The sequence below is a fragment of the Sinocyclocheilus grahami genome, unplaced genomic scaffold, assembly GCF_001515645.1.
Source record: "Sinocyclocheilus grahami isolate Dianchi unplaced genomic scaffold, SAMN03320097.WGS_v1.1 scaffold661.1, whole genome shotgun sequence".
NCBI lineage: Eukaryota > Metazoa > Chordata > Actinopteri > Cypriniformes > Cyprinidae > Sinocyclocheilus > Sinocyclocheilus grahami.
Window position 1 is genome coordinate 452,695 of NW_015505840.1, and position 14,505 is coordinate 467,199.

At 37.5% G+C, this 14,505-nt stretch overlaps 1 protein-coding gene across 1 annotated transcript in view; it reads left to right on the plus strand.

Annotated features, from left to right (window-relative positions):
- LOC107558809 (T-lymphoma invasion and metastasis-inducing protein 1-like) overlaps positions 1–14,505 on the plus strand; it is a 73,597-nt gene that overhangs the window by 20,199 nt on the left and 38,893 nt on the right. The window contains exons 5-14 of the mRNA XM_016242498.1: positions 840–1,113; positions 2,372–2,544; positions 4,193–4,378; positions 7,323–7,469; positions 7,785–7,859; positions 9,235–9,405; positions 9,775–9,879; positions 10,357–10,438; positions 12,003–12,089; positions 13,987–14,199. Of these exons, the coding sequence (XP_016097984.1) occupies positions 840–1,113; positions 2,372–2,544; positions 4,193–4,378; positions 7,323–7,469; positions 7,785–7,859; positions 9,235–9,405; positions 9,775–9,879; positions 10,357–10,438; positions 12,003–12,089; positions 13,987–14,199 (1,513 nt within the window). The remainder of the gene's footprint in view (positions 1–839; positions 1,114–2,371; positions 2,545–4,192; positions 4,379–7,322; positions 7,470–7,784; positions 7,860–9,234; positions 9,406–9,774; positions 9,880–10,356; positions 10,439–12,002; positions 12,090–13,986; positions 14,200–14,505) is intronic.

The window sequence follows — 14,505 nt, forward strand, 5'->3', positions numbered from 1 at the left end:
ACGCGTTACTCTGCGCTGCGCAAAACTCCACATTTGAACAGTCAGTAGCAAATACTTAAACTAATAACAAAACATACTTACAATCGCTGATTCAGAAGCGCCAGATTGTCGTAGCAAAGTCGGAATTTACCCTTTTTAAAAAAAATTTAAATAGCCTTTGTGCACAGCCAGCCTTGTACTCTTCTATGTTCAAAAAACTGTCGTCCATAAAATGCGTTGCACAAATTCGAACATCTGGGTTGTGCTGTTCTGTTGTAAATAAATCTTAACCAATGATTTCTAATTGCATCTACTTCCGGAAGGCCAAATAAAGTGCTTTTGCTTTCGCACTGAAACACACAGCGTCTCCCTGACATGCTGCATCAACACTACTGCTGTTCCTGAAACCACGCCTTCTTTCTTTGCGTGCACATTTGGGCGGCATTATGCTAATATTTCCACATAGTGACGTAGACATGTGGGGGCGTGTTAGAACGAGCCGTTTTAGGTAGGTGTGGCTGACTCTTAACTTTTATAAAGAATATCTCTTTGGATTTGAGACTTTAGTCTTTGCAACTTTACAGATCTTCTTTATGCACCAAGAGCTTGTAACACTCCAAAGAGAAAGGAAAACTTGAAATCTCTTCATATGACCCCTTTAATAAATTATTAGGTAAATTATGTGCAATAAGAGACCAGAGACTTTAATTAATAATTAAATAAGGTACTTTTTTATGTTGTCATTAAGAACAGACTATGACCAAATTGAATACGATGTGTATGTTATTTGTAAGTTTGTGACATAGTTTAGCATCTGTTCGGTGATAATAATCGTCCTGGACCTGTGTGTGTCTGACCAGGGCGTCTATGAGAACTTCCGTCAGGAGCTGGAGCAGAGCGTGAGTCCGGCGGAGGTTCCCGAGGAGAGAAGCTCAGCGTTCAGCGACGAGCAGAGCAGCGTGACGCTGAGCTCCGCTTACCACACCGACCCTCTGCTGAACGTGGCCGCCGTGCAGGGAACCGTGCGCAAAGCCGGACGCCTCGCCGTCAAAAACTTCCTGGCGCATAAAAAGAACAAGAAGGTGGAGCTCGCGCCTCGCCGCAAGTGGAAGAGCTACTGGGTGTCCCTCAAAGGTGTGTGTGTGTGTGTGTGTTGGGTGTTTCTGAAAGAGATGCGAGCGGTTACCTGACACCATAAACAGGTTTTACAACTTCCTGTGAAATGGTTTGTAAGAGAAGAGGAGGATTATGTTTGTTGTGTGCTGTTATATGGGTAAGTCCAGAAAAAGCTTTTGAGAATTGAACGCCCATCATTCACCATGTTAACTCTGACACGCTTGTTTGTTTAATATTCTGGCAAATTTGATGTTTTCAGCTTCTAAGTGACTAAACACATTTCCCATATTTATTTTACAATACCCATTTCTTAAAAAAAAAAAAAAAATCTTTACTGACAATTGAATGTGTTCTTGCTGAATAAAATTATTAATTTCTTTCAAAAATAATCTTACTTGCCCCAAACGATAGTGTATGTACTGTATATACAGTAAGTTCCTCATAGCTGGATACAGACAGTGTAAGACATGTTAGAAAGATCTGTATCTTTGCCAACAGTGTGAAAAGAGCAAAATCAAAGCTGAAAAAAACAATCCAATAAGTGTGCAAGCATGATATTGGATTCTGTTTAAGAAAGCAGACCATAAACAGGTTTTACAACTTCCTGTGAAATGGTTTGTAAGAGAAGAGGAGGATTATGTTTGTTGTGTGCTGTTATATGGGTAAGTCCAGAAAAAGCTCTTGAGAATTGAACGCCCATCATTCACCATGTTAACTCTGACACGCTTGTTTGTTTAATATTCTGGCAAATTTGATGTTTTCAGCTTCTAAGTGACTAAACACATTTCCCATATTTATTTTACAATACCCATTTCTTAAAAAAAAAAAAAAATCTTTACTGACAATTGAATGTGTTCTTGCTGAATAAAATTATTAATTTCTTTCAAAAATAATCTTACTTGCCCCAAACGATAGTGTATATACTGTATATACAGTAAGTTCCTCATAGCTGGATACAGACAGTGTAAGACATGTTAGAAAGATCTGTATCTTTGCCAACAGTGTGAAAACAGCAAAATCAAAGCTGAAAAAACAATCCAATAAGTGTGCAAGCATGATATTGGATTCTGTTTAAGAAAGCAGCGCTGCATTTCTTATTTTGGCCACTGGAGAGCAGAGTTCAATCAATAAAGCCGCATAACTCCAATCTATTGGATATCCTGCTCTCGTTCCCCTGGAAACAGCGGCTGAGAGATGATCTGTAGTGTTAATTGAACTCACGTGAACAACTTTGAATTTCTGATTCTTGAGTGAATGTCCTAATTTGTTCTACCAGGATGCACTCTGTTTTTCTACGAGACGGATGGCCGGTCAGGCATTGATCACAACAGCGTCCCTAAACATGCCGTGTGGGCCGAGAACAGCATCGTCCAAGCCGTCCCAGAACACCCCAAAAAAGATTTCGTCTTCTGCCTGAGTAACTCGCTCGGAGACTCCTTCCTTTTTCAGGTAACTGAACATCCAGTGCAAACCCTCTTCATATACTGATACTCAACAGATTATGTAACAGACTGAGTTTCATATATAAACGTCTGACTCACTGATATGTTCAGAATAGTAGCACACTTAGTGCATACTGCACTATATAAACTGTTTACTGCATACTATGTTTTCCTAGTCTAGTTGTCTAATAAACCTGGCATTGTATATTATGATAATTGTTGGATCTTTGACAAATTGCTTTTGTTTTTGTTTTGCTTTGGATAAAAGCGTCTGCTAAATGCATAAATGTAAATGCCATTTTTTACAGTATGCAATATGTCACAATAAACAGTAGTGTGCTACTTTGTTGTCAAGCCCCAACAAATTATGTGGCGCATTTATTTATTAACAATAAAAATGTTTACTTTGCATTTTTATCCTAATTTGCTAACTTTAAGCAGAACTGATCAAAATTTATAAGTTGCCTAAAATGTCCGGGTTTTGGCTTTGTTTTGCTATTGACGTGCTCTCTACTGTCCTTATGCATTATATGCACGCACATTTGCATTGCTTTGACCGATCTCTGTAGATCCCGCCTTCTCACACACCACGATTAGTCAATTATGTACAATGCCTGCACGCTATTTGTCAAGCTAGTTTTCAGTCATTACCATCAGCAAGTATGAAAACAATAGGAAACAAGACATTTTAGGCAGTTTAGAAATCCTAGCCAGGACATATCTGGGAAAAATAAGACTTATGGTTGCCCTAGTTATTTGTCAATCTGCAAAGTCAAATTGAATGCATTGCATTGTGGGCTATTTGGTTACCAACATTCTTCTAAATATATTATGTCTTAAACGGAAGAAAGAAACTCATACAGGTTTGGAACAACTTGAGGGTGAGTAAATTATAACAGAAGTTACATTTTTGGGTGAACTGTCCCTTTAATGTTCAAAATTATTGTTGCTTGCTTCTGGTTAGGACAAAAAGTGTTGAAGAGTCTGTCAGTGGTGTTTTGTTTTCCATAATCATTGTATCAATATCATAAAGCATTACAGCACAAACATCCTCCGAATCCGCTGTATTACTGCTGATTTTCATCATGATGCTGTCATAATGTTGACAGAACATTGATTTGCTCCGTACACTTGCTGCAAAAGTTCACGTTCCACTCAATGGATGTTTACGCAAGACACAGAGCTCCGAATGGCCCGCGGCCCATCAGGAGGAGGGTTAGCGGGTGCCTGTGGGTATTTAATTTTGGCAGCGTCGGGTCACACATTGTGCCCTGGTGAATGGCAGCAGGGCCGAGTTCCTAGGGAGTCCCAGACCTCTCTGCCAGTGGATTGTGTGGCGCTGTTGTTTGCTACTTTGTGTGTTGTCTGGACCGCTGCCCCCTCCGCCGCGTCTTCCAAAAAAAAAGTGGCTGGGAGGAGTATAAATCCACTGGTGTATAAACCCACTCCACTGCCCTCCAAACACCATTTTATTAGATCAAACCAGACCAAACACAAGGCACGGAAGCTTCTAGATATCTAGAGATGGTCCTTTAAGGCTAAATGTAATGTAATGACCTTGTTTTTCGAGAGAATGATAATTTTGACAACTCTCACATGCCGCTGGCCTGCTGTAAACCATGTTCTAACGATAACTTTCTCTCTTTTCCTCACAGATTTTCCTGTGGGAGCAGAATTTAGAGCAGTTCCACATGGATCTATTCCGTTTCCGCTGTTACCTGTCCAGCCTGCAGGGCGGCGAGCTTCCCAACCCCAAACGCCTGCTGGCCTTCGCCTCCCGTCCCACCAAACTGGCCATGGGCCGACTGGGCATTTTTTCAGTCTCTTCCTTCCATGCACTGGTAATTATCCCTCAGTTTTCCATAATTTATTCAATCAATTTGTTCATATGTATAGATATAGATATTTCTATATAGGTAAATAGGTAGATATAATTTTTTTTTCTAGATATTAAAAATGACTTCATATGTATTATGTTATTATATATTAAGACAGATATTGCATTTAATATATATATATATATATATATATATATATATGAAATATATATTTTATAAAATATATAAGATATATATTACATTAAATATGTTATTATATATTAAGACATATATTGCATTTAATATATATATATATATATATATATATGAAATATATATTTGATAAAATATATAAAATACAAAATATATAAGATATATATTACATTAAATATGGATATATATATCTAGATATGTGTGTGTGTGTGTATGTATGTATGTGTATATATAATGTAATATATATAAATAAAATAATTTTTATATATTTATAGAGGAAAAGCACATTTTTGTGTAATTTCAGGAAAATAATCAAAATTGTTACTGTAGATTTTTTTTTTGTGTGAAATATAATATTGACAGACAGTTTTAGAGATTTCAGTCTTTCTCCTTTCAAGTAGACATAGAAAACAACTCCCTGGTGTCATTAAGGGAACTTACTTAAGCTTATAAGTTTTCAAATGTTTGGTATCTAACATATTTCAAACAGAAGCATTGCTTAGAAACCTACATAAAGAGCATCAGTATCGCTCTATTTTTACCCAGAATGCATGTATTAACCTGCTTCCTTCCCACCCGTCAGTGCTGGTGTACGTGGGTAATTGATTTTGGCATAAAAGGAAACAGTAGTTGAAGGGTTGGTCGGTGTATTTTGCCTTGGATGTGGGCCACGGCTCCGGCTGATCAATACCATCCATCCTCAGATTCGCCTCCAGCTCTGGCGTTCTGTGTAGGAGCTGGAGGACACTGGGATACAGGGAGATTTTATTTTTGTCTATGCAGCTTGGATGAATTTTTTTGGGTGGAGGGGGTGGGGATGCTCTTCAGTATTCACATTCTGAGAGGATGGAGAGAGAGGATAAGTGTTGGGTCCAAATGAAGTGCTGTTGGCCCGTGTGCTGTTCTTCACGAATAATGGCTTGGTTCAGAGCAGTGGAGAGGGTTTTTGATGCAGCCGGAGTGCTTTTCTCCATTAGGAGACTCAGAAATGCCACAGTGTGTTCAACACAACGAGCGTGTATAATTTTTGAATGACACTCAAAAGAACTCTCCAAGCACTTCACTAACCTTTAAAATTCATCCGGACCCGAGTGACCACAGGAAGCAAGTTATTTTTGTGTGTCTGCTGCTCATTTATAAATGAATAAGTGTTTATTCGATTTTGGTAGGGAAAGTCACATCTACCAACTGTTTTTGCTGAAAAAATCATGAAAAAACGGTGATGAATGAAATCCATCCTCTGACATTTCTTTTGAGAATGTAAGAGCAAGAACAATTGTGACAAGACTGAATGCAGTTTATGGAGAAACTATCCTGAAAATGGTGTGATGGGTATTTGTCTTTTCAGGGCTGTTTTTATTCAGCAAACGTATTTTATTAGGGATTTAAATGCAGGAGAACTCCAGAAATGCCTTGATTACACAGTCACCATTAATAACAATCTGTGTTTGTGAGCTTTGTGTTTGCTGAGAGAAAAAATCTCAAGCAGTTCTGATCAGGACATTGGCTTTTCAACTTAAAATCAGGAAAAGCAGCTGAATTTTGGAACATGGCAGCTAGTTTCTAGCTAATCATTAGCTGGTGCAAGCTTGCAAAAACCAACAACAAACCAGCTACCAGTTTAGACCAACACGTGACCAGTTTATCCCAGCTAATGACCAGTTTAGACTAGCTTTCATCTAGCTTACTCTGTTAATGAATAGTTTAGACTAGCTAAAGATGCATTTAGACCAGCTAACAAACAGTTTAGACCATCTCATGACCAGTTTATAACACATAATGACCCATTTAGACCAGCTAACAGACAGTTTAGACTAGCTCATGATGCATTTAGACCATCTAAGGACCATTTCAGACCACCTCATGACCAGTTTAGTTTAGTAAATGACTCATTTAGACACGCTAACCACCAGTTTAGACCAGCTAATGACTAATATAGACTAGCTAATGACCCATTTAGATCAGCTAATGACAAGTTTAGACCACCTCATGACAAGTTTAGACAAGCTAATGACCCATTTACACCAGCTAACAGACAGTTTAGACTAGCTCATGATGCATTTAGACCAACTAAGGACCATTTCAGACCACCTCATGACCAATTTAGTTTAGTAAGTGACTCATTTAGACAGGCTAACAACCAGTGTAGACCAGCTCATGACCAGTTTAGACAAACTAATGAGCCATTTAGATCAGCTAATGACAAGTTTAGACCACCTCATGACCCGTTAAGTTTAGTAAATTACTAATTTACACAAGCTAACAACCAGTTTAGACCAGCTAATGACCAGCGTAGACTAGCTAATGACCATTTAGATCAGCTAATGACAAGTTTAGACCAGCTTATGACCTGTTTAGACTAGCTAACGATCAGTTCAGACCACATCATGACCAGTTTAGACCACCTAATGACCCATTTAGACTAGCTCATGACCAGCTAATGGCCCATTTAGACCAGCTAGTGAGCAGTTTTAGAAAATCTTATTACCTATTTAGACTAGTTAAAAACCAGCTTGCACCTGTAATGGCCCATTTAGACCAGCTAATAACCCATTTATACCCAGATACTTGAACACCTTTGCTTATGAAGCTCACGGCTGAACATCAGTGTGACTTAATCAATGAGAACGGGTTTTACCAAGCAGCTGTGTTCATATCTCAGACTCCTGCTAGGAGCAGTCTAGTCAGTTTGATCGCTGAGACGCACAGTATGAATGTTGTCCCCATACCTCATGCGGCTGTTTTGTGTCTGTAGGTGGCGGCTCGCACTGAGAGTGGCGTGAGGCGTAGGACACAGGCGATGTCGCGCTCCACCAGCAAACGCAAGAGTCGCTTCTCCTCACTATGGGGTCTGGACACCCACTCCAAGAGAAAGAGTAAAGGTCATCCCAGCATCAGCCAGGTAAACTACACACACTTTTCACACTTGGTGTTTTCTTCCAGAAGACATAAACATGCATATGCACAGATCAACCGGCCCTGCTTAAAAAATAAAATGCACATTCATTTGCATGCTGGTGGTGCTGGTTGACCAGCAAATCTTGCTGGTTAAGACTAACTAGCATCTCAAGCAAAGGACAAAAGACAATATGAGATGGTCAACAGCACTGTTTTCAACAAGCAGATGAAATGAATGCTACAGAAAACACATACAGTTGGTTTTCGTGTTTTGGTTTTGATGGGTGACTGCTGAATGTTAGATGATCTTTTTAAACAGGTTTTTGCAGAAGGAGATGACCAAGTTAAAAGTCCTCTAGAAGGCATGTTTGAGGGTTCTTCTTGTGAGACGATGGTAAGAAACATGCATCTCTCAATACTACACTACATCTATAAAAGTGGCAAAAACACACAAAATACTATGTGAGCCCACTGCTCCAAATCAAAATTGCCCTGTTCAGAGAGATGCGCTCTGGGCCAGATCTCTGGAGTGGGTTGGCAGAGATGTGGGTGTATATTCATCACTGGTGTTGGCGGAGGTTGGCGGAGGCATTCGTGGTGTAGCAACAGTAGAGGTGGTTGTGCTATAATCCACTGACCTGGGGTGCAGATAAAAGTGTTGATGTTCTGATTCACTCACTCCATCATAAGCAGAGAAAGAAAGTTGGTGGAATGGGAGACTACAGTGCATTTTTATACATGTTTAATGGCTGAAAAAATTTTGGGTCGGTAAGATTTCTTAATGTTTCTGAGAAGTCTCTTCTGCTCACCATATAATTTATTTCTGTGATCAAAGCTGAATTTTCAGCATCATTACTCCAGTCTTCAGTGTCACATGATCCTTCAGAAGTCATTCTAATATGCTGATTTGCTGCTCAAGAAACATCTCTGATTATTATCAATGTTGAAAACAGTTGCTGCTTCATATTTTTGTGGAACCCATGATGCATGTTTGATGCAAGTTAAGGTTCAAAAGATCAGCATTTATTTGAAATATAAATCTTTTTAACATTATAAATATCTTTACTGCCACTTTTGATCAATGTAATGCATCCTTGATTAATAAAAGAATTAATTTCTTTAAAAAAATAGTAAATTAAAATCTTACTGACCCAAACTTTTGAATGGTAGCGTAATATATACTGCATACTTTAAAAAATAGTATGCAATGATAGTATGCTATATTATCGTCACATACTGTCGTGTGTATTAGTAAAACACTAATTTTAATCCAATTTTGCATTAAAATCTTACTGACCCAAACTTTTGAATGGTAGCGTAATATATACTGCATAAAAGTTGTAAAAGTTTAACTTTTGGCAGTCCGTTCAAATGTTTAAAAATCATTTTGATATTACTTCCAGTTCAATCATCACAGTGGAATTTGAATATGAAGTTAAGCGCATTGTATTGTTGGAAACGGTACACAGAACAATATGCTCTAGTTGTATACTGTACATTTTGTCACATGTATGTAAATGTATTATATGCATAAAGAAAATGTGCATACTCTGCACAAAATAAATACTGCAGAAATAATATATTATGCTTTTATGATTTTCCAATTACATCTTTTTTTATGCTAGAAATTATTAGCATACAGTACACCTCAGATAGGCGATGAGTTTTTAGAAATGATGAGATGGTCATCAATTCACATGATTAATAGCATCTCTAAAGGCCTCGTTCCCAGCTGCGGCTTCACTGTGCTTTGATTTATCACACTACAGAAAGACACCAAGACCCCAGTGAAAGGTCTGCCAAGACCCAGCGCAGATCATGACATCTGGTCCAGAGACCACCTCACTCCATCATGGGTGCTGCTGCCAAACGACCAGCCTGTGTTAGCCATCATCCAACCCGGAGAGTCGGCCCTCGACATGCTGGAAACGATCTGCAAGGTAACGCCAGGAAACCCAAGATCTTTCTAGTGCAAGAAACATTCAGCGTTCTCTTCTGATGCCAGGTTTTTTACATTCAGAGAGTCGCTTCAGCCTTCAAGGAACTGAATGTCAGTTTGAAGGTCACTGGTGCTGTAAACTCAGATGCTGTGTCCCGCAGAGGGTTTTGAAAGTCTCAAGCTTGTGTCCACCCTGTATAAAGCAATTTATTCGCTTGAAAATGTGCTGTATCCTCTCTGATATGAGCGTTTGGGCCTTTTAGCGTGTGATTGCTGTCCATCTGGCCCACTGAGAAGAAGATACAGCCCAGTAACATGTCTTGGCATTGCTCTTCATCCATTAAATGTGTGTCTGCTTTCATCTCTCCAGGCTCACCAACTGGACCCCACTAAACACTACGTGCGGCTTAAGTTCCTCATTGAGAACCAAGTGCAGTTTTATATCCCCAAACCGGAGGAGGATATTTATGATCTGGTAGGTTTGGAGTTAAACTCGCTCTCGCACCCGCTGCTTAGATGCTCTCTCATTACTTTCATCCTGCTGGGACATCACACTTCATCCAAACACCCTGTCTCTTCCTCTCTCCTTCACGCTTTAATATTTCTTCTGTGGAACACGAAAGGAGATGTTTTGCTGGTCCTGTTTCCTTTTGACCTAAAATTTACCATTTTAAGCTATGGGATTGCTTCATTCTTTCGAAGCTTCACTTCTATACATCCATCATCCTGGATTTATTATGTCTTCATTTATTATGTTTTGAGTGTGCAGGTCAGGCACAGTCGATCAAACAGGAACATAAAGTTCTCCGCCTGTGAAATGTGATCTGTATTCTGTGACTCTCGCCCTTTCATGCCGTCCCATGTGTGTGTTGTTTATGCTCTATGAATGTGGAATATCAAAGTCGCATTCAGTGGAATATTAATGAATAATGTCCTGTGCTCTTCTTCACAGCTGTATAAGGAAATCGAGCTGTGCTGTAAGATCAGGAAGGTCATCCAGTTTGATCGGGATGAGTCCTGCATGATCGGCTATGGTGAGAGCCAAAAATGTGTTACGTTCATCAAATCATGTCTGTTTTACATTTATACTGGGAATTTTACAACGGTGCCTGGAAGTGTTCCCAGTAGTTTTTAAATGATTCTTTCAATAAAAAGTTTACATATATGTGAGTACGTCCACTCACAGTAGTAGCGTAATAGACGCTATTTTATCTTATATGGTCATTTTATGCAGGACGACATAATGAGATCACATGACCACCCGAATCCAACTAGTTTTATCTCAGTAAACTGCATGTTTTTGGACACTTTGGTTGACAGATTATATTAAATTTAACTACTGAAAATAGTTGCTTTTCGGTGATTCTACATCCACATCACCAAATGTCGATATAAGTTGTAGCAATGTTATTTTAGTATTATTCATATACTCTTATGGTATTTATTAATGATTTGAATTAGCTTTTATTTTTCAATTTTCATGTTCATTTGAGTTATTTTCGTTATTTTATGTGCTTTCGTCATTTCATTTATACTGGGAATTTTACAACGGTGCCTGGAAGTGTTCCCAGTAGTTTTTAAATGATTCTTTCAATAAAAAGTTTACATATATGTGAGTACGTCCACTCACAGTAGTAGCGTAATAGACGCTATTTTATCTTATATGGTCATTTTATGCAGGACGACATAATGAGATCACATGACCACCCGAATCCAACTAGTTTTATCTCAGTAAACTGCATGTTTTTGGACACTTTGGTTGACAGATTATATTAAATTTAACTACTGAAAATAGTTGCTTTTCGGTGATTCTACATCCACATCACCAAATGTCGATATAAGTTGTAGCAATGTTATTTTAGTATTATTCATATACACTTATGGTATTTATTAATGATTTGAATTAGCTTTTATTTTTCAATTTTCATGTTCATTTGAGTTATTTTCGTTATTTTATGTGCTTTCGTCATTATTATATTTTAGTTTTCTCTTTATCTATATTTAATTTTTTATTTTATTTAGTGATTTTAGTACTTCAACTCCTGTATTTCAGTTAGTTGTAAAAGGCAAAATAAAAAAAAATTAACATTTACGTTTTTCATTTAATATTTATTTTTTATTTCAGTTTTTATTCAATTACCGAAAACAATTTTTAATACTTTTAGTTAATAATAACAACACTGAGCCATAGAAGATTGTATTTATTACTTTTATTTTTGCATTTTTATTTAATTATTTTATTTTTTGCATTTTCGTATTCAATTCTATTTATTACTGCATATGGGAAATCCTGAAGAGAATATGCTAATTTATACAAATACATGTCTATATAATGGTGGTGGTATTTAAAGGGACAGTGCCGTGAAAAATTAATAATTCTACCATAATTTATGGTCCATGGAAGAACAAAAAATTTAGATAGGTTTAAAAAGACATGATGGAGAATAAATTATGACAGAATTTACATTTTTGGGTGAACTATCCCTTTAATAATCTGACCTTGTACTTGAAAGGTTGTAGGTTCAAACCCTTTCGAGGTTTGCTTCATGATTATACTTGATTAGGATGTCTATCACTTCATCTCTCTGTCTCTCACAGGGTTTTCTATCTCTGTGGTGGAAGAGGACGGCGTACAGCAGCTCTATATCACTGACGTGAGAGCTGGAGGATTAGCGTTCGCTAAAGGTTCATTAGCTCGTTTCACCTCCTAATTGCATTCTCTTTCTCTTTTCACCCGTCTCTTGGTTTGTTCTTTTCTTTCTCTCTCTCTGTCTGTTCAGCATCTGTAAAGGAATTGCTGTGATATCTGTGCTGTGCTCCTGGTGTTATGTAACATGTTGTCAGCTCTATGGGGTTTCTGAGAGCCAAAGATTGCAGATTTATTCTCAACCCCTCTAAACTCTGAATAATGACAAACGATAGAAGGAATCGGAGAGACGATTAAAGTCGGACGTATCATGCAAAACAGGATTTTCCTTGCTCGTTTTGAAGATTATGTTGAGCATTTACAGGCATTTTGCACACGGAAACCTTAAAGGTACAGTAGCAGAATTGGCCCATTTAATTCTAACATTGGAGATTAAAGCGTTCTAAATAAACAACAACACTTTGCACTGAACTGTTTTACAGTATTGAATGAATTTTAAGTACATTTATATTCAACATTTCTCTGACTCTTTTCACTGGACATTAGCTAATATTATTAGTGGATTTCAGGGCAAAATATAGAATATGGCCCCTTTAAATGACCATCAAAACAAGCTTATCTTGACATCCAGATACTGTCATCATGCCGAATAAGACTCTCGTCTCTCTGAGTGATGTCTGCGTGATCAGTGTGGCAGGATCAGGTCCGACTGGCTTATTGCTGACATTTCACATCGCCCAGAGAACTGGGTCAAACCCGCAAGCTGAAGGGCTGAATGGAAACGCTAGACAATCTCTTTTTTTTTATTGCATCTATTTATTTTGCTGCTGGCCTTCACATCAGTGAAGACAGGACATTGTATTACTTATATGACATATTTCAAATTGAAATAGAATATTTAAGTAAAATATAAAGTAGGGCAGGACTTTTTATTTAACATTTTATATGTTGCAGTCTCATTGGATTGTAAAAAGTGGGGTTTCCATATCAAAATGGAGTTTTAGTAATTCAGCTTATTCAATTTAGTCACTTATTCTCGCTTATTTTATTTCAGTTGATTGCCAATGCAACATTTCTACGTTTAGTATTAGCACGTTTTTAATCTAATTTTTATATTATATTAGCTTTTATTTTATTTCAGTAGTTTTATTTTTGGATTTACCAAGCTGAAGGGCTGAATGGAAACGCTAGACAATCTCTTTTTTTTTATTGCATCTATTTATTTTGCTGCTGGCCTTCACATCAGTGAAGACAGGACATTGTATTACTTATATGACATATTTCAAATTGAAATAGAATATTTAAGTAAAATATAAAGTAGGGCAGGACTTTTTATTTAACATTTTATATGTTGCAGTCTCATTGGATTGTAAAAAGTGGGGTTTCCATATCAAAATGGAGTTTTAGTAATTCAGCTTATTCAATTTAGTCACTTATTCTCGCTTATTTTATTTCAGTTGATTGCCAATGCAACATTTCTACGTTTAGTATTAGCGCGTTTTTAATCTAATTTTTATATTATATTAGCTTTTATTTTATTTCAGTAGTTTTATTTTTGGATTTATTATTATTATTTTTGCAGTTTTTGTTTTTAATTGTATTCATTATGGATCAAGGAGGAGAAACAAAATGTTTTTTTTTTTTTTTTTTTTTTTTACATTTATTTTTGCATTAATGAATCACGCAGAATAAGTTTTAAGTCATTAAAAAGGGGTCCATTTTTTATGTCATGGTATATTTAACTCATGATCTTCACAGTTTTTTATGTCCTTTGTTAAACTTCAGAAATTCTTCCTTTGCTCTTTGTTTTTATTAATTGCTTGCAAGCTCTATGTATCTAACCATTTCATCCATTTTGCATGTCTCAAGAAGTCTGATTGCAATATTTCACTACTTAATTATTCATGAAATATTACCATATTTAAATGATTGCAGGTCTGAACGCAGGAGATGAGATTCTGCAGCTGAACAGGAAGGACGCCCGCACTCTGACCTTCGCTGACATGAAGGTGGCATTCGCTCAGGTCTCTCTCTCTCTCACCGTCAACACACTGCCCCCTGTTGACCGCCGGCAGCTCTGCTTCCTGCCACCGAGGCGCTCGGATGCTGTGGACAACGTCTACACGGACATCTTCTCTCAGAGTCAGGGTGAGGGGAGGCCGGAGATCTGCTGACTCATTTATTTGACTGTTTTTGTGACTTACGATGCTATAATGCTAATTAGTGCATGTTAAAGGGGTCCTATTATGCTCTTTTACAAAGTCTTGATATTTTTGGGGGGTGTACTAGAACAGGCTGTCATACTAGGCTGTTAGAAAAACACATTATTTTTCACATATTTTACATTATATCAACACCTCTCTCCCCAGTCTGGCATGAACGGTTCGAATAGATCCTGTATCAAATGAAGGCCCGCCTTCTGAAATACGAAATGTGCTGTGATTGGTTAGCTGG